At 50.2% G+C, this 23,316-nt stretch overlaps 2 protein-coding genes across 4 annotated transcripts in view; one reads left to right on the forward strand and one right to left on the reverse strand.

Annotated features, from left to right (window-relative positions):
* The window catches only part of PSMF1 (proteasome inhibitor subunit 1), a 29,571-nt gene extending 20,411 nt beyond the window's left edge, over window positions 1–9,160 (forward strand). For all 3 annotated transcript variants that reach the window (XM_037497662.2, XM_037497675.2, XM_037497670.2), the window contains 3 exons: window positions 4,826–4,879; window positions 6,213–6,371; window positions 6,869–9,160. In XM_037497662.2, the coding sequence (XP_037353559.1) occupies window positions 4,826–4,879; window positions 6,213–6,371; window positions 6,869–6,920 (265 nt within the window). In that variant the 3' untranslated portion in view covers window positions 6,921–9,160. The remainder of the gene's footprint in view (window positions 1–4,825; window positions 4,880–6,212; window positions 6,372–6,868) is intronic.
* A 10,700-nt stretch (window positions 9,161–19,860) lies between these two features.
* On the reverse strand, window positions 19,861–21,271 carry TMEM74B (transmembrane protein 74B). The gene has a single exon (XM_037521265.1). The coding sequence runs from the start codon at window positions 21,236–21,238 to the stop codon at window positions 20,540–20,542; it is 699 nt and encodes a 232-aa protein (XP_037377162.1). The 5' UTR covers window positions 21,239–21,271; the 3' UTR covers window positions 19,861–20,539.
* Window positions 21,272–23,316: the final 2,045 nt, after the last annotated feature.

A 23,316-nucleotide genomic window follows, 5' to 3' on the forward strand; every position in this document is an offset into this window, starting at 1 on the left:
TGCATTTCTTCCCGCATGGGCTTCTTCATCTTCAAAGCCACCAGTGGGGGGTGAAGTCCTTCTCATGCTTCTACCGTCTGTTCTGCCACCAGCCTGAGAAAGTCCTCTGCTTTTTAAGGACTGTTATGATTAGCTGCCCACTCAGTTAATCTCCCCTTTTTGAGGTCAACTGTGCCATATGGAAAAAAAAAAAAAAAAAAACCAATCACAGGATTGATTTTTCATTATATTCAAGGATTTGGGCATTAGGGGTTGTGGAATCTGATGGGGGCCCATTTGTAGAAATTTTGCTTACCAGCATCTACTCTCTGGACTACCAAATGCAAAATATGTCTCCCTCCCCCAGGGTTCCCAACAGTCTCATTACTGCATCAGCTTAGTCTGAAATCTTAGCTGAGTCTCACCGGCTTGAAGGACACCCACATCTCACTTAAGGCATGTGTGGCTGAGTCTCCTGAGCACCAGCCTTTTCTGTCTGTTGGCCAAAGAAACAAGCTGTGGGTTCCCAGTACCTCTATCATGTGTTGGTAGTACAGAGGCCGACAGGAATTTCTAACAGAGAAAAACATGGGAAAGTTGTTAATTATAGCCTTATTTATAGTTACACATACCAAAAACAATACCAATACCTTCGGTAGAAGATTAAGTAAATTTTTAATTTTTTTATGTTTACATTTTATTTATTTATTTTTTTAAGATTATTTATTTATTTATTTAAACAAGCACTGGGTACAGTCAGAAGCGCGGGAGAGTGAGAGAATTCACCAGAGCCAGAGCCGGGAGCAGAGCAGGCAGAAGGACCGAAGTACACTGCTGAGGGGAGCAGCGGGCGGCAGGAGAGGTCTGTGCGCCATGTGGGACCCTCCTCCGGTGGCCGGGGAGCAGCTGGGGATCGAACCGGCGCTGCAGAAGCTGCGGGCAGCTTTGCAACCCAGCACTCAACTGCTGCGCCACCAGGGAGGCCCATATGTTTACATTTTAAAAGGACAAGCTTATTAGGAAAGGAGAAAGGGATATATATACCTGTACCTGCATAGTCACAGGTGAGCAGGAGAGCTCTAAGTAAATTTTTTAAACTTGCTTTACTTGAGTAAATATTATTTAGCCATTAAAAATAGTAATAGTAAAGACAACTTGGGAAATACAGGACATAATGAAGGAAAGTAATGACATCTAAAATGATTTATAATAATATCATATAAGAACTTGCCTATGAAAGACTAGAACAGCAGAAATAATCATGTTAGAGTTAGATGATGAATGACATGCTCGTTACCCTGAATGCAGTGTTTCGCAACCATCCTCAGTCTCCGGTTCACCTTTGAACTAATAGGATATCCTCATTAAGGGAAGGTTTCGTTTTCTGCTTGCTCAGAGCACTGTAACTGGCGCTATGCTGATGTATATGTACACACACTCTTGGCCAGTTGTCAGCGTCTCTGCTTTCCCAGCCTTAAATTTCTGCACTAAGTAGAGCAAAGTAAATAATCCCAGATCACCAGTGTTTCCCAGCTGAACTTGTACCCTGGCTGGGAAGCAACCTAGCCATTTGTTGTTCCAGCTGACCTGCAAAGTCACATCACCTGGGGGCTTGTGAAAAATGCAGAATTTCAGGCTCCACTCTCAACCCTCTGAATTAGAACCTGCATTTTAGCCAGCTCTCCACTGATTCATGTGCCCATTAAAGCTTGAGCAGCACTGGCCTCGGTGCGTCACACAGTGTTGTGGGTGCTGATCCAGGGTTAGGTTCTGGAAACCTTCAGGTCGTGGCAGCTGCCTGCCCTATGAACCACAGTGGGCAGTCTGGCTGAAGCCTTTTGTGCAGATTGAGAGTGTTATGTTCACTTGTGGCTGCAGACTAGCAGCTGTGTTGTTGCTGGCAGTCACATTGGTGTTCTGTAATTAAGAACTTGGGTTTGGAAGGTTCTGGTTCTGAAGTCAGCACAGCCCCTCCTGTCTTTCCCACTGCAACTATACAGAATGCATTAAGTAGCTCTTTGAGGACTGAGAAATTCAGCTGGTAGTCTGGGTGAAGGTGATAAAAGTTTGAAGTACTAGCAGACTAACAGTGAATTCGTCATTGTTCTGTCCAGTGACCTCCACTTACAACTTAAGGAAACTCAAAATTAGGAAGTAGCCATTGGCATGGATAGGGGACACTTCAGTGTCCTCTAGTTCTGGCTGAAGAAGTGGGAAGTTGGTCTGCTAATGCTCAGAGGGAGTGGAGAAAAAATCTCCTGTGCCTCTCCTCTTGTCCTCCATTTTTTTGCACCCCAGCTTTGTGGCAGTTCACAAACATCTAAAACTGAGGGAAAAGAACCTTCCTTTCAGTAGTAAAACTAAATAGCATATCAAAGACATTAAGAACATAATTATAGGATAACCCCACTGCCAGATCTCAGGCTAATCTCTGGGTAGCACTGAAAGACTTTGAAAACAAAACTGACATTCTAACATTCTGTGACACTAGAGAAAAGCGGAGGTGAATGCATATTTCGTAGTCCATGAAGGCACTGTTTTCCCAGGCATTTTTATAACCACTATAAGCCCCTTCCATTTGCTGTTCTGTGTGGGCACAGTTCATGGAAACAGGTAAGATCTCACTGCCCTCCGGCACCACCTAGTTTGGTAGGATGTTGGAGACCACCAGAAATTTTGGCTACCGGCTCCAGGCATCACTACTTGAGAACAGTAACCTAGATCAGGAAAAATTCCTTCCCGAGCCTAGTCTAACCTTCCTGTGGGTTCCTAAGAGGTGGCTACTAGCTGGCCACTCATGGGCAACTGTGACCTATTTGCTGTCTGCGTTCCTGGACTATCTACAGAATATATAGCCTGTATCACCAGGCAGGCCTGGGGACACCTAGGCCACCGTTGACCTGGTTATGTGACTATCTCCATGGTGGTCTCAGGATAACTGCCTGTGATTACATCATATACTTTGCTGACACAAATGTCTCTTGATGATGATTAAAATGTCCCACCCTCCAGACTACTCCTCATACCATTGTCTCATGATCAGCTGATACTAGCCTGTGTGTTTTCAATAAGTAGCACAAGAACTTCTGCTCAAGTAGCAGAGTCTTGTCTTGCAAACCTGCTTCACCACTGCTGTGTCCCTCATCACGTTCCCACTGCAAAGTGGCAACACAGTGCCTGTCGCAACACCTTCCCTAAGCTAAACCTAGTCACATCTACCTAAATCAAAATATCTTCTCTAGCTCATAGGTAGGACTGAATGGAAAAATACCTACTTTTGGATTTTTTCCCAGTCTTTAATTAATGGTTTCTTATCTATAAACTTACATTACTGCTGAGGTTTTCCTGAGGTCTGGCAGGAACCTGCCATGCCCCAGAACTGTCAGGTTTGCATTGCTTGCCAGAGCTCCAAGCAGATTCTTAAGCAGAGGTTTTCAAGTACTAAATTATTTTTGTTTTATTATATCTGTATCCTTTATAGAAAAACAGGAAAGCATAAAGAAAATACTACCCAGGAGTAACTGTCACTGTTTATATTTCAGTATGCTTCTTTTTAGTTCTGTGTATACAGGCACACCCACACATATGCATTGTTCATGGTTGACTTCCCCTTACCCCCCAATTAACACTAGAACATAAGCATCTCCATATTATTTAAAAATATTCTTGGAGGGCCTCCCTGGTGGCGCAAGGGGTTAAGCACAGTACTGTGAGGCTGTCTGCAGCCTCTGCAGCATGAGTTCAATCCCTGGTGGCCAGGGAGATACCCACATGGCGCAGAAGATCTCTCCTGTCTCACCTACTGCTCCCCTCAGCAGTGTATTTCAGTACATCTGCCTGTTCTGCTCCCCACTCTGTCTCTGGTGAATCCTCTTACTCACATCTCTGGCCTGCACCCCAGTTCTTGTATGCATAAATAAATAAATCTTAAAATAAATAAATAAATAATAGAACGTTGTCTCCATGGCTGCATTAGGGATATACCATCATGTCCCTAACTGGTATGTTTAGTTCAATTCTACTTCTCTTGATTGAAGTCCTTAATGATATCTTAATTTGAATTTTGTATTCCTTCTCCAAGATGGACACCTAGACCTAAAATAAATAGATCAAAGAATGTAAAGATACTTAAGAATTTTGAAAGGTGTATGTGTGTATGTATATACATATATGCATATATATGGCGGGTGTGTGTGTGTGTTAGATGCCCAGAATTGTTTATCAGAGATCGTGTATTCATTTATGCCCTAGCTATACTCCATGAGGGCAAAATTTGGTTGTTGGGCTAGAAGGGTAATGAAAAAAATCTTAGTGATTACAATGGTTTGTGCCCTCTCCCCTCCAGTAAACTATCATGCAGATACATACACTATCTGAGGTATTAAAATTTCTTGAGGGGTCATAGAAGCTTGAGAAGCTCTGTTCTCCATGTGCACACCTCTCTCATTCCACCCCTGGACGCGCTTACATCTTAGCACTTTGCTTTAAGAATATTTTTCTGATTCAGACATTCTTGGTTCTTTATACAAAGTATAGGAACTTAAGAAAAGTGTGAATAAAATAAAATTTGACAGCACTTTTAATATTTTTATCTTTCTGTATTATTTTATCTTTCTGTATCATTAGGTGTGGGAACACAAATCTCTTTGCACATGCCCGCCTCAGTGCTCCTCTGTGCCAAGCACCACTTGGGAATCCCCCCCTGCGCCAGGGTCTCACGCAAGGATTTTCCCTTTCCGCTGAGCTTGGGAGTGCATTGGTGAACCCACACACCGGGTTTGGGCTCCTGGGGTCCAGGCACCAGGCTGTTCTGGGATTTGTGGTAATTGTCCCTTGTTTGTTTCAGGTGTGATCCCCTGGGCCCATTTGCTGTCGGGGGAGAAGACCTAGACCCCTTTGGGTGAGTACTGCTGAGGAGGTGGCGACAACATAACTTGCTCTCGTGGCTTTTTAGTCTCAGCTCATCTTCTAATTTTAGAACTCTTCGTCATTCTTCCTTTGGGGTGAAGGAGGCGGTTGCTGAGCGGCTGAGAAATCTTTGCCACTTGTTCTGCTCTGCATGCCCAGAGCAGTGTAGGAGGGCTCTGAGCATAGCAGGGGAGTGAACCAGCCCAGGAGGTGCTGCTCTGTCATTTCCTGACCCCACTTGCTCTGAGGCAGGGCAGTAGCGCTCTTTGGATGGAAGAATACCCCGAGGGAAGGGTGTATCAGGTGCATGCCGAAGAGCACGTGGTGGGCTACAGGCCTTAGGGGCAGTTCAGGGACATTCAGATTACCTCACCTGCTCAGGGAATATCCAACAAAGTTATTACAGCTTTGGCTATGCACAGTCTCCTCTAAGTGTTTCAGAATAGATTTAAACTCTGCTGCAAAGTGATCCCTGAGTTGAACATCTCATTTTAGATAGAAAAGTCACAGAAGTCTGCAATTAGACGTGAGCAGTGACCTCAGCGTTTGGGGAATATCAGGTAACTCATCTTGGTTTGAGCCACGAGGTCTGGTCCTTGGAACTCTGAGGGACAAATGCTGCTGGCAACCTGATTTGGGCAACCCATGGGCAGTTACAGATTGCCCTGAAAACCTGTAAGGAAACTGCAGAAGAGCTAGTCTCAGAGACCCAAAGTCGTGCCCTGCAGAACTCTGCATTGACCTTGGCAGTTTAGGGCACCTCTTCTTGATTAGTGCCCCCCACCTTGGGTGTAGGACATGGCGGGGGTCTCAATTTTATGGACTTAGGGAGCCTTAAAAGATGAAAGTAAAGGGCCTCCCCGGTGGCGCTGGGTTGCGAGGCTGCCCGCAGCCTCTACAGCGCCGTTTCGATCCCAGGCTGCTCCCCGGCCACCGGAGGAGGGTCCCGCATGGCGCGCAGACCTCTCCTGCCGCCCGCTGCTCCCCTCAGCAGTGTACTTCAGTCCTTCTGCCTGCTCTGCTCCCTGCTCTGGCTCTGGTGAATTCTCTCACCCTCCTGTGCTTCTGACTGTACCCAGTGCTTGTATAAATAAATAAATCTTTATAAATGAATGAATGAATGAATGAATGAATGAATGAAAGTAAAGCCATAGGTGCCAGGAAAGGATTATTCTTTGTGTTCTAGCCATTGTCCACTCCCCACTGGCACTCAAGCGGCTCTCCACACATATCTGCTTAAGCCAGCATAGATGTCACCAAGCCATTCTCACCTCCTGCAGCTGCTCTTGCCACGCCTGCTTACCCATGTTTCCTTCTTCCCTCAGCTGTCGGAGAGGTGGCATGGTTGTGGATCCCCTGAGATCTGGTTTCCCAAGAGCACTTATTGACCCATCCTCGGGCCTCCCAAACCGGCTTCCTCCAGGCGCTGTGCCCCCAGGAGCACGTTTCGACCCCTTTGGGCCCATTGGAACCAGTCCATCTGGGTAGGTATTCACGTAGGTGTGCTGAGTCATTGGGCCTGACAGCAGCTCAGCTCTGCATGGCAGAAACAAAGGCATCTGACTGCAGACACAGTTGCCACTAGCTCCACGCCCTGCTTCCAGGAGCACGGAGTCTCCCACAAGCTCCCTATCCCTGAGTGCCTCCCTTCTCCCAGCTCTTCAGGGAGGACTCAGAAAAGGTGGCACTACTCACACTTAGAGAGTTTAGTATGTTTCAGGAACTCACTGACTCTACACCAGCACTCGTGGGCAGATATGACACTCCACATTTTATAGATGGCAGAGATCAAAGCCCTGAAAAATTAATAGTTACCAAGGTGGGAGAGTCAAGAGTCAAACCCGGGCTGTCTGGCTCTTGGACATCTGCTCTTAACACTCCATGAGTGACCATGTTCTGGAGACAGGCTCCCTCAGCTCAAGGCCCTGTGTGCCCGTGGCCCCTCCATTCTCCAACTCACCTGCCCCTCTTTGCATTCCAGACCTAACCCAGACCACCTCCCCCCGCCGGGCTACGATGACATGTATCTCTGAAGGCCTCAAGAATGTAACATCCCAACCTACCCTCCACTCTTCTGGAGCTGCCACTGCTGACCCTAACAGCCACTGTGTTCTTGCTGGCTGGGGGCAAGGGACTCTGCCCATGTGTTTGCAGGCGGGCTGGGGTTGGCTCCCCACCACCAACCAGAGCCAAGGCACCTCCTGCAGCTCCCCATCTGCCTGCATCTAGGTCCCACAGAGAAATCAGTGTGTGTCTTTCATTACCAGCTCTTCCCTGCTTCCCAGAGGAGACTGCGGCAACATATACCCTCAACCCAAAGCAGTCCCATTTGCAGCGCTATAAGAACAGAACGCATTTTGGATGTTATTATTAAGAACCAAATGTCAATACAGAAATCATGTTGCCGTCTCCCACTTTTCTTTACTGCACAGTTCCTTCCAGTTTGGAGGCCTTTGATTCGAATCTTTGTGGGGCTAAATGACTTTTCCTACCCTGGGCCCATTCTTGCTTTTCAGGCACCCTTCAAAAATTACTTCTTCATAGATTGCTGTTGCTTTTGACATCACTAAGACGGGTCCCATTCTGGATGAATATGAGTAACTGAAAACCCCATAGTTTCACTAAGATGACTTAACAAGGGCAGGCGCATTGCAGAAAGACTGCATCATCTGAGAAGGGCGAGACCGTCCAGGTCTGTCCGAGCCAATCCATGGGCCCATCTCTGCCTGGGCGATGGCCAGGGAAACAGAGGAGTAACAGAGCAGACTTGAAAGCTAATCACATATTTTGCTGCCAACTTTCTAAATGACCCTATGCAAGTCCTTTTCCCTCCCAGGACTTTTGTTGCTCCCCTATGAAATCTAAGGTGCTTTTCCTGCTCTAAAACAATTATTTGGATGTCTGCTCTGCCTGTGGCAACATCTAGGAACTCTGGGCAAAGGGAAAGAGTGAAGGTTCAAGGCTTTGTGTGATACTTGCCTTGTTTGTAACTCTGCTTATCCTCCTTGGGGTCCAGAAGAGCACAGGAGCATGGGCTCCATTTGAGTGTGTACTGAACTTTGGGAAGAACAGGAAGCCCAGTCTCTGCAAACCAGTGGCTGGGTGGATGGAGGAGCTAGTGAAACAAGAAACGACCCAGGAAGTAATTTCACCCCTGGAGGAGCCCCAGCCTCTGGAAGCCATGTCCTCCATCCAGGCCCACCTGACATTTGGTGTTCTCCGGATCATTTTCAGCCCGAAGCCTGACAGAGGTGGTCAGTGATGAACTCCTGTGCTGGAGTGGAAAGAGCACCATAGAGCTCCAGGCTCAGGCAAGAGATCAAGACACTAGTCACTTTCGAGACACAACTAACGTTTCAGCCATGCGCGGTTCCTTTCACTTCCAAACTCCCTGGGTTCCTTCCCCTAAATTAGGACATTCTTCTATAGAGGGAGACTATCAGAAGGTGTCGGCTAATATGCTGGAGCCTGTCTGTTCTGCCCAGGAGTAGGATAGCATAAGCTAAACCGGCGCATAGGCCCGGGGTCAGTCCAAGGTGGAGATGGGCCTGCATGGGGAAGCTAGCGTGAGCGGGCTCGCTGGGCGTTTCTAGCAAACCCGTCTCAGTAGAAAATTACACCCTGAAGCCTTTAGAACATCTCTGCTCTGGAGAAAGACCCAGAGGACACAGACAGCTACAAATGTCATTTCTGGTAATAGTCTTCTTTTCCAAAGGCTGGCAAATGGGTGGAATGGTCTTGTTTTGAAGTTGGATCATAACTTCTACCCGAAGAACTTGGGGCAACTTGCTCATAAAAGCATCCTTTATTATAAAATCATTAAAACCAACATTAGAACAGAGAACATCAGATAAGCAGGGAAGGTAGGCCCCTGATTCAAGGAGAAGACAAGATTGAAACAATAAATTTGCTACTTGAATTTTCTAGTAGCAAAGGTCAAAAGGATGGTCATATACATAATTCTGTTTTCAGAAAACAGAAACTTCAGTGATTCATCTGCAGAATCAGCCATTTTTTTGTATGTGGGTCTCCTTGCATCAAGGACACTGAGGAACACAACAATGCCTTAGTTTTTATGTGGGGAAAGTTAATGGGGTTGTTAGGAAATTCAAGTCAAGCTGTCGTTGCTTGTTGTCTGGGCCACTTCCCTGCCCTGGGTTGTGAGTAGTCACCAGGCAGGAATAGCTGTGGTTCAGGTGTGTGTTCTGTCGAACCTAAAAGGTTGGAGCCTTAATAAATATCAGCACTAATAACCTGTTCCTCTTATTTTTTTTCCTTCCTAACAGCTTTATTGAGATATAATTCAGACCTGTAATCGTCACCCTTTTTAAAGTGTGCAATTCAGTGGTTTAATCTATTCCCAATGTTGTGTATCTATCACCCTGTTTAATTCCTGAACATTTTCACCATCCCAAAAAGAAACTCCATGCGCATTGACAGTCACTCCCCATTCCCTTCCCTCCCAGCCCCAGGCAACCATGAATCTATTTCTATCTCTAAGGATTTGCCTATTCTGGATGGTTCTCTTAAGTAGAATCAAACTATATGGCCTTTGTGTCTTGTTTCTTTCACTTAATATTTTCCAGGTTCATCCATGTTATAACATACATCAGTATTTCTTTTTATGGCTGAATAATATTCCATCATGAGGCCATATATCATCTTTCTTCACTTATCAGTTGCTAGACAATGGTTGTTTCCATGTTTTAGCTATTCTGAGTAACGCTGCTACGAACATATGTTTTGAGTTCTCGTGGGTATTACCTAGGAGTGGAATTGCTGGGTCATATGGTAACTCTTAATGTTTTGAAGAACTGCCAGACTTCTGTAGTGTGGCTGCACCATTTTACATTCCCACCAGAAGGGGTAGAGGATTCCAATTTCTCCACATTCTCACCAATCTTGTTGTGTATAGCCATCCTAGTGGGTGTGAAGTGGCTTCTTATTGCGCTTTGTCTATTTTTTTTAAAAAAAGAAATTTTGACTTAGGCCAAGCAAGTCCAAGGCCAAAGCCAGTTACCCCTTGGGAGTAGACCATGGCTTTGGTAGTAGCCATCTTGGGATGACAATGGCTGGAATCACAGAGAAGTTGAGTTTGACTTTGAGGGAAGATTCTGGGTTGCACAGAGGTCCTGACTGGAAGGACATCACCATGATCTTTCCAGCTCTAGTGAGGTTCATCACATCACTTCACTGGGTTTGAAATGTTCCTGTTCATCCAGTGACTTTGTGAGTTGAAAAAAAAAAAAAAAGGTCTGGTTCTAAGTCCTTGGTTTTCAGTGGGATGCCATAGACCACTTTTACCATCTCTGGCAGCCCCCACATCTCCACCTTCTCTTCTTTGTCTCCTCAATTTGAAAGCTGGCTGTGTTGCTTACTGCATTTATCTACTTAGTCATGAACTGTCAACTTCCGTGGTGAAATCATGCGTCCCTGGAGACCCTGACTCCATGAGTGTTCACAGTGGAAACTGTTCTCGTGCTGGCTGCTCAATAGTTAGGAAATGGGTAGCAAGCCTCATAACCCTCACTTCAGAATCCAGTTTCCCTCATGGCCCCCCTTTTATCATGATATTCTGTTACTGATCATACCCCTCTTTGCAAATGGAAAATTAGAATCTGTGCAACAGGTAATATCCTGTCACCTAATCTCGTCTATTGGCGCTGTTCCAGTAAAACACGTCCCACCACCAAGAACGTCCCCCACATGCATATGTTCAGCATTCTGTCATAAAACTTGCCATCTTATGGGCCACTAGCCATTTTTTGCACTGGCAGAGTCAAAGGCAGGTGCCCATGTCCCAGCCCTTGTCTGTCTCCAGGATTTCACCAGGCACACACCAAATCACGTCAGCTGTGCTTGGCCCTAGGTCTGACCCAGAGGGAGGGTCAAAAGGCAGGAGTGGCAGGCAGTGAGTGATGGGCAGTGAGAGGTAGCGGGACCCATGTGATGGAGGGCAGACCCCAGAGTGCTAACAATGACATGAGGTTTGAACACCCAACTAGGGCAGGACCAAGTGGGAGGCACCAAGCTGGGAGCCCAGTGTCTGCTTAGACCAGCAGTGCAGTGTAATAGAGGAGCAATGACCATGGGAGAGGCCGCCCACACGAGCCGTATTGGTGAGTGTTGTGAAAGTCACATTGTGATGGGCTTGGGGAGGGTGCTGAAGTGTTAGTCCCGGGGTCCCGCCACCGTGCAGGTCTATGCAGAGACCAGGGCAGTCACATCATCATTGCCACGGGCTGAGGGTCACGGAGCTCCAGAGCCACACTTGCCTATGCCTGCACCAGAGTGAACTGCCCCTCCGGCCCCCCACTAGGTTCAGTTCCAAGTTCAAAGCTCAACTGAGTGCATCTGCTACTTAGAACTTCTCAAACCATAGCTACAAAAGAGTCTGAGGCAATGTCTTTATTCCCTTTTCCCACTTCCCCATCAGGAAGGTGATGGGGACAATCAGTGGTCCGGGGAGCCAGTCTCTGTGTCTCCCGTGTCTGTGATACAGATGAGTACCACAGCCAGGCTTCCCCGCCTTCCTGAGTCTGTCAGTCCCGTGAGATGCACATGCACAGTACATCCTGGGCTGCATTGGACTTGGATCCAAACCTCCACGGAGGGGACTTTAAATCTGTGTTTTATAAGTTCCTCAGGTAATAGCGTTATGGGCAAGTCTCAGAACTCCTGAGAAGGGAAGGGAAGACGTTCTACACCCTTCTTACTGAAACCAGCAGCACCTGGGAACTTGTCAGAAGCGCAGAATCTCAGGTCCTACTCCAGAATCTGCATTTTAACAAGTTTGCCAGGAGGTTCATGTGCATGTTAAGGTTTGAGATGCTCTAGTGCACAAATCATCATTTTCCTTTACCTGGATATCAGACGCGAAGATCTGCATCAGTCAGTCTTCCTAGTCCCTGGCTCAGTATGACTGATGTAAGAACCTCCACATTTTAAGTTTTTCCATTTTTCCCCCTTGTATCCCCTCCATTCCCTTCCCGTGTTTCATATGAGTTCTGAAGTATGCAAGTACCCTTGTGAAAAATAACCTGCTATGTCTTCAAATCTTAACAGTATTTAGAGGGTTTGGGAAGGTCTAGTATTTTGCTCAAGGCCAAGCAGGGCTCTCAGAATCAAACAGGCTGGGTGTGACGCTCAGCCTCCCTTTGCTGGTGTCCAGCCTTATCTGCAAAGTGAGCATCCCTGCTGTCTTCAGGATTGCCTCAGGGTCAAATAAATACTATGTTTTATAAATGGGTAGTTGGAGCTTAGTGGGTGCCAGCTATTATTACTGGGTAGATATGACTGGGACTCACGGACAGGAGGACAGGACCTTTGTGCAGCCCCTCATGCAAGAAATGAGCATTTACCTGGTGCCCCAGTATGCTGGACTTCTCATCTCATGCAGTATTGGCCAACTCTGAGGTAAACACAAGAAGCATCAGTTGGGGTGCTGGGCTTGCCCCTCCAGGAATGGCAGAACTTTGATGGAAACCTGGATCAGTCTGGTTCCACAGCCAGTGTTCTTTTATGTAATGGCCATACCTAGTTCCCACACCCAGCATGGATCCTGGGCAAAACCCATTCCTGAAACTGGAAATCAAGTCAGGACTTGTGTGAGAAAGGAGCATGCCCCCCAGCGTGGTTTAAGACTAAAATTAGATGCAAATTGTATTTCATATTCCCAGCACTTCTACCCTACAGGTGCAGCATCCAGAGCATCCAGGTTAGGAGCATCCCAGCACAACCCCCAACCACAGAGAAAGAAACAGGCCCAAGATGGAGTCTGTGAGAGTGAACGCCTGAGGTGTGCCCACCTCTCCCTTCTCAGTTTGTAGGTTGGGAGTTACTTTCCCTGATGAACAGGTGAAAAAGCACTTCCAGAGCAGTAAAGTGACCTAGAGAGCACAGAAATTCTAGTTCCAGGGCTTTCCCACTATCCAGTGTCAAAAACACTCATGTTGACCCCTCGGTGCCAAAAATATATGAGTCGCCTTCCCCTCCACCTCCCTCTGGCCCCTCAGGTAAGCGTTCCGGGAAGACGCAACGCCGTTTCAGCACCCTGGTCAGCGCCCACCCTCTGTGCAGCTGCTCCCGGCAGCCTTTGGGCCAGGCTTCCATCAGCTTCAGCTGCTCCCCAGTCCAGGATGATCCACTCTTGGGGAAAAGCAGGCATCCCCAAGAGGAGGAGACCTAGACCTCGGTGTCCTGCTTTCCCTCTCTCCTCCAGATGAGAACCACAGGGGAGGTCTCATACTGTAGGCTGCTTAGTTCCCAGGGTATATATTCAAGTAAGCAGTTGAAGGAGAGGGGTGCGAAGGGGCCTGGGCCATGGCGACCCTGAGAAGGCCCTGCACCCTCTGGTTTTCCTCATCTATAGAACGGGGATAAGGAAGGACCTGGCTGTTACAAGGCCCTGCCCATCTGTGAACCTGCATGAGTCTAAGAGGGCCATGGGTCTGCCCAAGTTCAGCATCCCTCACTTTCCCTCCTTCCCACAGAACTTCTCAATGCACATTTAAACCACAAGCCTCAAAGTGGCAGGCCACAGCCCACCTCCGTCCACCAACCTGCTCTGGCTGGCCTGCGTGTTATTACATTTGAGTCTTGACTGCTATTTACCAGCTGTGTGGTAAGTGACCTTGACCAGGTCTCTTCACCTGCCTGTGCCTCAGCTTCCACATCTGTGGAATGAAAGTAATGATCGCATCCAGTCTCCACGGAGGTTGTGAGGTTTAAATGAGACAGTAGTCGCAAAGGCTTACAAGAGTGCTTGCCACAGAGAGAGCACTATATTCATTTTAAAACTGATGACCGCTTGTGTACAATGCACCACTAGTTAATTGAAATGTCCAAAGTGTCATCTTTTTTCCAGCTGAACTCAGTTAAATTCCTTTCTCATCTCAACATCTGGGGCCCAACCAATAACAGGCCAATCACTTTAATATCCAAACTAGCCCAGTTTGGAACTTTCCAACTCAATTCCAAATGGCCCCCTCTCACCTCTTTTCAACCCTCCCTCCTCCACTGCGGTGGGATGCGGGACAGGAAGGGAGAAAAGCGAAGTGTCTCTTCAAGCTGGCCATGATGATGTGGGGAGGTGGTCTTAACTCTAACTCATACTGGGTTTTGGTTTGGTTTTGTTCTTTCTTATCTTGGGTATCCAGAAGACAGCATGCTTAATTTGGGTAGTGGGAAGATGTTTGTCCTGGAGTCAGAGGACACTGTGTGGGGGTTAGGAGTCAGGAGTAAGGGTCTCTGTCCAGTCCACCAGAGCCCCTCTGTGCATCTGCTTCTTGAGCTAGTGTGTGCCAGGCTGCAGGGCCACACGTGCCACCACTGCAGCCTCCTCTCACTTCTCTTTTAGCATCAAAGGACTCAGGATGCGGGGCAGGGCTGCAGCAGTGCCCTTCCTTCACCCTGATCCCCACTCCACACACCCGTCAGCCGCAGGCTGAGCTGTGGGCTGCCCACAGCAGAGACTCTCCAGATCAGAAATGTACCTCATCTCCACTGCTCCTGAACTCCAGAAGAAACACTTCAAGCCCTCTTGAGAATACTCCCTTTATGTTTTTCATCTGCTCTATATCTCCAAAAGCTGGCACAGAGTAGGCGCACAGATCTTTGTTGAACAAAGAATGAAGGATCCTTGGATGGAAAACACTGTAACGGGCTTCAGGCCTTGCAGTTTGAGAAGCCTCCACCTGGAGGCACAGGCCAGTCCACCTCTTGAGGGTGGCCCCAGCTCTATGGGCGAGGGGGAGGGGAGATGTCTGGTCTCAGCAGGTGGCATGTCATTGGACAGTCCCTTGTCCTTAGTTTTGGACCCTGCCACAATTCCAGGCAGTGGGATAATTCTTTTCAGCATCCTCTTATCCACACAAAATGCAGCAGGCCAGCTGCTCTTGGAAAGTCAGGCCTTCTGGCTGTCTGGAACCCGTCCACTGGAGCACAACACCAAAACGGTGCCCCTTTAATCCTACCACTGTCACCCCTGCTTTTATCTTTGATGGGGGAGGGTGCAGACTGTCAGGAAAGTCAGATGGCTGGCAGGTGAGTCAGCATTAGCGACAACTCACCTGTGGGTATGTCATCCCCAGGAGTGGTTCAGGGAAAGGAGATGTAAGTACAGAACAATCAAAAAGCAAAGGAAGATAGGGAGAGACTGGAGGCAAAGAAGAGCCAAAAGAGGGAGAGAGATGCCTTTTCTGAAGGCCCTGGGCCCTCAGTCAGTATTGCCAGGATGCCCTGCCACCAGGGAAAAGGTTGGTATGGCAGCCGCCTTCTTCCCTGCCCTCTCTGCTCCCCTGGGGCCAGCTTTCCTGCCAGCAGATCCTTCTACTCACAAGCCTTCCCCTAAGCCCAGGAGAGCAGCAGCCACCAGTTCAACTTCAGTGGCTCAGAGACCCAAGGGGGACAGGCTGTCGAGAGGGAGGCCTGGAGTTCGAAGTCATGTCCTCTGGCTGCAGTTGGAGACCACAGCCCCATGCACTGGCCTCCCCAGTGCCAGTGACACCTCTACAACACACCTGCCTCAGAAGACTTCCTGGCACACACATCTGCAAGCAACCATAATCATGGCCAGCAGTGAGCTGGCATTGCATGCAGGCATGTGCTATGCTATGCCAGCATGAGCTCAGCGTCTTCCTAACACCCTGTCAGTTAAGGACTGTGGTCTTCCCCATTCTACAGGTGAAACACACCTCCACGGTGAAGCTCTCAACCTGCTCATCTCCACACTCCAATATAGCACCTGCAGGCCTCCAACTCCCACTCCCCCCGCCCCAGTCTACATCAGGCTGTTTTATGCCTCTGAGCCTCTGCTCTTGCCATTCCTCTCTCTCCCTCAGATAACTTTTCTGCTCCTTACTCTCATCCCACTTCGGATACTGCCTTGTAAGATTCCTATTGGACATCATCCTTTCTAGGAAAGCCTTTTCTAACCCTAGCTCAAATAGCTCCTTTGCACACAATACTACCCCTACACATACACACACACAGCCTTCTTTGCATGGTTTTGTTTCCCCAGACAGTAGGTGACCAACTCAAGGGCATGCAGGTGATCAACTCAGGGAAGCATGCAGAGTAGGTGTGAATGAATAAAGATCAACAGCTCCCATTGCTGAGAGATTATAAAGAGCCAGGCACAGTTGAGGGGGTTACAGGTATTGTGTACTGTTCACCATGCCGTAAGGGGTAAGTGCTGTCGTGAGCATCCCCTCCCCATTTTACAGATGAGGAAACAGAGGTTCAGGGACACTGGCACCTGCCCAGTATCTGAGGTATCAAACTCCAGCACCAGTGCTCTTCCTTACACGCTTATCTGATGAGCCCTCCTCTGCAGAAAGGGCCCAGCCCTCCTTCCCTCTGAGGTCTGCATAGGGAGAAAGCCCAGGAGTGCTGCTTCAGCCCCTGGGAAGTTGGTAATTCTGCTGCCCTCTGCAATGACTCGGGTATCCTGGGTCTGCCCTTCCGCTCATGGACAGCCCAGCCTGGGGAGAGGCATGATCTGAGGCTGTTTGGAAGCAAGGCATGGCCAGGCTGGGATTGCTACTGTCTTCAGCCAGGCTCTGCCACCGGGGCCCTGGCTCTCTTCGGAGGAAGGGCGTTGGAGGCCTGTTGGGTAAGGAAAAATGTCAGGCTTTTCTGCCCTCCCGCCATCAGGATAGATGAGGGATCCTTGCGGTCCTGAATGCATGCCTGATGGCGGCCACCTGGAGTAGGGTGTGGGCATAGGTAGATGGGATTCACCTGGGCTGAGACTGGGCTTTTAAGGGCGGCATCACGGGGACGCCAGCAGAAGCCAAGAACGAATGGAAGCCGAGAGAAGAAGAGAAACAGAGAGAACGCAGGAGAGCCCAGACAGAGTGAGGATTTGCTGGGGGCTGGGAGGATGGCCAGCCTCCCGGCCCCCCAGCACCCCTGCCTGCCATGTGCCTGGCAAATCTAAATAAAAGACCTGCAAAAGCCACGGAGGACTCTGACTCCTCCTTTACCCGGTCTGCTGGTCAGAAAACCTGCACCGTGTCCATTCCTGCCCTTACAAAGCCCAAGGAGCCTCAGGACCAAATTCCTCCCAACTCCACTTCCCCTCCTGAAGATGCCCAACACCTGACCAGTGAGTGCTAACATGCGACCTACTGCTCCCTCCCAGGCAGGAGCCCAGCAAGTTTCTCTCCTCTTAGCTAAAATGTCCCTCCTCTGGGGCATCAAGAGGGTGTACTTTCTCCCAGATAACCGCGCAGGCCCTGCTGGAGGGCATCTCCTTGACTCTCTGTGTTTCTGACACCCACTTTCCTCCCACCTCCTGCCCCTCCAAAGCTCTCCGGACGCAGGGCTCCATGGTCTAAACTCTGGAAGCCCCTACTGTGTTCCCGGAGAAGGCAGAGTGGGAAGGTTTCCACGGCAACTCTGCAGGGTAAATGAAGATGCTCAGGCTTTTTTGCGCCCTTGGCCTCTGTGGCTAGCACCTGCGGCCTTGAGTGCAGGAGGTGCTTGGGGTGCGCATGCCTGATGGTGGGCACCTGGAGTACGGCCTGGGCATGCGGTGTGGGCATGCGTAAGTGGGCACACCTGAACCAGAGACTGAGCTTATAAGGGCGGCGTCACAGGGGACCATGCGGGGAGTGCAGTGGAGAGCTTGGGAGAGCATCGCATGGGGACCGGCTGTGAGAGGAAGGCACAGTGCGTAGAGGGATTTGCATGGTGGGGGCAAGTTGCTGTCTCCCTGCTGGCTTGTTTCCCGTAAGCTGTGGGGACGATGCCACGGGCTCCAAGTTTCTGTTTCAAGCTGCCTGAACTGACGATGAACCTACCCAGCCTGGGGTGGTTGCAGAATACTCTGGAGGACCAGAGAGGTGGAGCGATTTGTACAAAAGCCTACAGGGACTGGGCGACCTGCAAGACCCGGCTCTCCTGGTTCCCAGCCCAGGACCACACAGTCTCCTCCCAAAATGCCAGGTGGAAATGCTCCCTGAACACTAGGCTGGCGGTTAGTGCTCCAGAGGAAATACAAAACAGTGACAGGAAAGAGGGACTTAGGGGAAGGGATACAATTTTAACTCGATGGTCAGCAAGGGCCTCACTGAGAAGGTGAGATTTGGATAAAGTCCCCAAGTTGGTGAGGGAGTAAGTGGGTTCTGCAGCTATCACGGGGAAGTGCCTTCCAGGTAGGAGCAACAGGTGCAAAGGTCCTGAGGTGAGAATAAGGCTGGCAAAGTGAGGAGCAGCAAGGATGGAGTAAGGCCAGAGCCAGAGCTGGAGCCGGAGCAGAGGCAAGGAGCAGAGGGAGCAGAGGCAAGGGTGGGAAACAGAGACAAGGGTCAAAGCAGCAGGGGCACCAGATTTCACCAGGCCAAGGTTCTGGGAAGGACCTAGGTTTGGGTGGAGCTGAAGCTTAAAAAAAATCAAAATTGCAAATGAAATCTTGACTGAGCTCTCAGAGGGGTCTGTGCAAAAGAGGAGCCTAGAGGTTAATCTGCATCTGATCTGGGGGGGAATTTTGGCTGTTGCCTGGATTCCAACCTAGGTCTCACCAACTCTAAAACCACTCGAAATTCTGATGAAACGGAAAAAGTAAGGTTTGGGGACCCTAGTAGCCTGTCAGGTGGAGAGGCAATTCCTGGGGGGAAGGTAGTTGCAGCAAGTAACTGGGACCTCTCCACACCTACCCCACCCCCCAAAAAAAACCTGCAAAGGAAGTTCTGGGCACCCAGGACTTGCTCCTCCACACCTCCTTCCTAACCCTGTTTCTGGGAAACCGGCTGGGAGAGCTCAGCTGCAATCTTGGGGAAATGTTTTTGGCATCTTTCAACTTTTCTTAATTCCCTGACAGGGTAATGACTGCCTCGATCCATTATACACATTTTCTAAAGGAGTTTCTGCATTAGGATGCAAAGCAGGCTTCTCTGGCTTGGAGAAAACCTGAGATTCCTGGGATTTAATCTTCAAACACATTGAGTCCCTGAATACAATTCCCTGCATTTAGAGGGACAGATGCGGTGGTCCCAGAGGCATCTGCTCCACAGGTTTGGTCTCTGCATGGGTCTCCCTGGCTGGCACAGTAACCCACGTGGCTTGGATTGATACTTTTATTATTGTTATGGATTTGAAAGATCTCAGCCCATCATTTAGGAAGTTCAATTCCAATGTTGCTCATCTAGAACAGCTCTTGCCACTTCCCACCTGCACTCCCTGCTTGGATTGTGGGGAAAACGGACTCGCCAGAGGAAGCCCTGGACTTGTGACTCCCTCACCACCATGAGGCTTTGTTCTTTTCAAGCCACACCCCTCCAACACCAGAACAGAGGCTGGCGGCCAAGCTGAATGAGCCCTGTCCCCTTCAGCCCTCTGCTCCCAGCAAAACCTGCCAGCAGGGGCAGATATTTGATCTGTCATCGGAGCTGTCATGTTACACTGCCCAGATGTTCACCTCACTGAGGAGGGCTCATGTTACAGTTCGAGGCCCACATGCCCCAGGTCCGCCAGTGCTCCCATCCCCTGGGACAGGATCCAAGGTCCACAGGGCAAATGAGAGGGAGTAAGTCGCGTCTGCTTGGGCCCGGAGGTCACTGAAATGACCCCTTTAGAGTCTTCCCAGCAGTGACCCAGAAGACAGGTGCTGAAGTCCTGTAGGGCCACTCAGACACGCCTCCCATCCTCAAACACCTGTATCTCCTCGGCCCCTGGGTCCCCTTTCCTTCCCTTGTCAGGAGTTTCAAGAGCGTGTGCACAGAGCCTGGAACCATCCCACCAGAGAAACAAACAGTGATGGATGTGGCAGGCGTTCCTGGCCATCAGAAGGTGCCCGATTTCTCCCCAATCAACTGGGGCTGCTAAGGGAAGGGGAGGGGGTCACACATTCAGCATTGAAGTTTGTTTTTCTACTCCCAGAATAAGGTCAGGCCTAGAGACACAGAATATGAGGGGCAGACAGTGAAGCCCACGTCATATTCTGTTGCACAAAGCCCTCATCCTTTCTTGTAGAAAAGACCCCTTGTCCGCAGGACTGAGGAAGATGCTGGCTGGTTGACCGTGGTGGCCACCAAAGCAGGGCCAGAAAATGGCACAAAAGATGGTCAATACCTGGCTGCCTCTCGTCCCACAAAGGAGTAGCCAGCGGTCAATACTGGGCTCCCATTCCTAGGGATCATCCAGTCCAACCCTCCCATGACGAAGTCCGGGACCGAGGCAGAGAGAGTGGAGGTGACACCAGCGCTGACTTCTCCCCCTCATTTTGAAGCCACCTCCCAACTTCGATGGTCAGGGCTGAAAGGTCCCTCTGAGGTCACTAACGCCCATACTCTGCTGATGAGAATAGCAGAGCTCTCTGAATTCCCCAACATGGGGAACGGACTGGCAGCCTTTCAGAGAGCTCTCAATCCTCAGAAATGCCAAGAAACCTCATCCTCAAAGGGCAGCAGTTTCCAAACTTTTGTATTTGTAGCAGCAGAATCCATCCACCAAGCAGAACCTTAGGCAAAACCTCAAACTACGAAACAGACTGGGGGCCACTCTCCCAAGTGGGGCCTAGCCAGGCCCTGGGCTCCCCCACCAGCACCCAAGACTCCTTCCACGGGGCCCTCTGTGGAGCTCAGTCAGAAACCCCGGGCCTCTCGGGCCTTCTGGCCTTGGAGATAAAGCAGATCGGGTGGGCTCTTACTTAGGAACCCTGGAGGGTGTGGCTGGTCTCTGAGACCTGGACCACTTCGTTCTCCACCAGGGCCTGGCCCCCGTCTCCATTGAGCTGTCTCATGCGCAGGTTAATGGAGCCATAGGTCTTCCTGGAGCCCCTGCCGGAGACGAAGGTCGGCCGGCGGTACAGCTCCCCCTTGCACAGGGAGACCATAAGCAGCACCGACAAGAGCATGCCGCCCACCGTGAGCAGCCCCAGGCCCGCGATGATGCACTTGTCCAGGTGGGACCCCAGGCGCGCATAGTACATCTCTAGTCGTTCCATTTCCCGTGCTGTCACCGTGTCTGGGTTGACGCGGGCCTCTCGGGGGATGGCGTATGCTGTCACCACCAGAAGGATCCCACTCACCAGGAAAACCAGAGCAGAAACGAAGCCATAATCCACTGGGCGGCTCACAGCTTCCAGGCCGGGCGCCTCTTCTGAGCGCAGGGATAGATCATCCCTCTGGGATCGGGACCACGAGGGGACACCCCCAGGGGGACTGGGGGAGCTGCCCAGTCTGGCGTCCACAGGGGTCTGGAAATGGGTCTCATGCTCCTCCAGGGAGAAGCAGGCATTCTCCACACCCTCCCTGGGTGGGGCCACGGGGCCCAGAGGCGCTGGTCTCCTTGGGGCTTGGGGCCCATTGCTCAGGGTCTTCAGTTCCAGACCAGGGGGAGATGCCATTGGGAAGGCGCGCCCCGGCTCATCCCTTGGCCCCTTGGCTGCTAGAAGAGAAAACAGAAAGTCGAATTTAGCAAATCCCCAAGAGTGCACTGGAGTTGGACTCCCACTGGGCCCTGAGCGATGTGGCCATCAACCAGGCAGAGTCACCACTTGAGGGAGCCCACCGGGCAGAGGGCGAGGCAGAATGAGATGATGCTGAGCAGAGCCATCCTCTACTGCTGGCACGTGGCTTCGGGCCATTCACTTGTTACCCCCTGGGCTCAGTGTTCCCCATCTACAAAGTGACCGTACTGCTACCGCCCCCTGTTAACAGGGCTGACGTAAGGACTGAGAGAATCCACAGAAAGTACTCAGAACAATAGTGCTCAGTATCCGTGGTAAGTTGTTATTATAACGGGGGAATTTAAATACAGCAGCTATCAGGTTCAAATCCCCAATCCACCACTGGAGTTTGGGCAAATGACGTGCCCTCTCCACACCTGGTTTTCTCATCTCCTAAATGGGAACAAACAAAATGTCTCCCCCATAGGGTTGATGTGAGAATTTCATGAATAATAGATGTAAGGTCCATCCAGTCCAACCAGTGGGCACTGTTGTGATGAGGAGAGGCTGATGGGGGAAAGAGGTGGACAGAGAGATGAAGGTGTGGGAGCAAATTGGAGAAAGTCAGGGAAGCTTCTAGAAGTTGGTGGTGCTTGAGTATGAGTGTTTACCTCAAAGGATGAGTGGGAAACCTCCCAGCAGCAAGGGGAGGCATTCTGGAGAGGGACAGGGGGGTTTTGGGGTGACGGGCCAGCTCTCCAAGGACACGGAGACCCAGGCCTGGGAGCCAGAGAGCCAGGGAGGGGAGGTGTCCGAGCAGGGCTTGCTGAGATTGGCCTCGCGTTCACAAAGCTCTCTCTGGCTGCTGCATGGGCAGAGAGAATGGAAGGAGCATGGTGGCGGCCGCGGGTTCAGGAGGAAGCATGGACAGTGGCTGAGGGGCCAGGCGGAAGGTGCATATTTGGGAGTTATGACTGGGGTCCAAGTCAAATGCTTTCACATAATTAGAAAAGCGGGTAGGACCCGGCTGAGGACCACAGGAGAGGAGCAGGGTGAGAAGGTGCACTCTGTGCTCAGAGGAGCTGTCCCACCTAAGCACCTGCACGCACACCACACTGACAGAAAGACAGGCCACACATGTGCATCCTGTCAGAGGACACCAACTCCTAGCCCGTGGGTGATCTTTGGCCCATAGAAGTTTGGCTTTTCTGTTTCTGGTCATTTTTGGTGAGGTAGTTGCCAACATACGATTTTACATTTCAAACTTTGGATGCCTGGTTTCTCCTGCACAGTGAAAGAGGCTGGTCACCCTGGCCCCGTGCCCACACAACAACCACACTCAGCGTGAGCTGATGACACAGCCCCTCAGGAGGCGGGCCCAGTGCTCTCCCACACAGAGCCCCCCCCACACCTTGGCCCCATTCCCCACCAAGAACCCCACAGCAGAACACCACACTCCCCCCCACACCCATGTCCTGGGAGTACACACATCCAGGGCCCCAGGTACACAACCCCAAGTCCCCACAGTGGATGATACCCCCAGGGGCAGAGTGCTCTGGTGTGTCTATACACTTACACATATCTATACACATGCACACACATTCTAGATGTCGCTCTGCTTTTCAATGCCTGGGCTTATTCTCCAGTGCTCTGTATATAATGTATCTCTCTCTGTCTCTCTCTCTCTGTCTCTCTCTCTCTTTCTTCTCTTGCAGGAAGGCAAGTTTATCCACCTTTCTGATTTCCCTTCCAACAAAGACTTGCATCACACACCTCCCCTTAGCACACACAGGGCCTTTCATCTACAACCCCTTTCTTTCCCCACCTCCCTCTCCCCTGAATCCCAATATAACAATTGTTTACGGAGCATCTATACCGCACCAGGGCATGGCCTACCCCTCCCCCCGCCCCCACAGTCCTCATCACAGACCCTCCATTTGATCCCACTGTTTGAAAGCAAGGGTGAACAGCTTGAGGCCAGGGGTATATCTGAATTCCAGCCCGTTGAGGGTTTGGAACACAGCCAGCCTCAGGGG

The sequence above is a fragment of the Talpa occidentalis genome, unplaced genomic scaffold (assembly GCF_014898055.3).
Source record: "Talpa occidentalis isolate TD23 unplaced genomic scaffold, MPIMG_talOcc4v2.1 talOcc4.10, whole genome shotgun sequence".
Classification (NCBI taxonomy): domain Eukaryota; kingdom Metazoa; phylum Chordata; class Mammalia; order Eulipotyphla; family Talpidae; genus Talpa; species Talpa occidentalis.

Coding starts and splice junctions, on each gene's coding strand:
- TMEM74B (XM_037521265.1), bottom strand. CDS start 21,238: ATGGCATCTCCCCCTGGTCTGGAACTGAAGACCCTGAGCAATGGGCCC.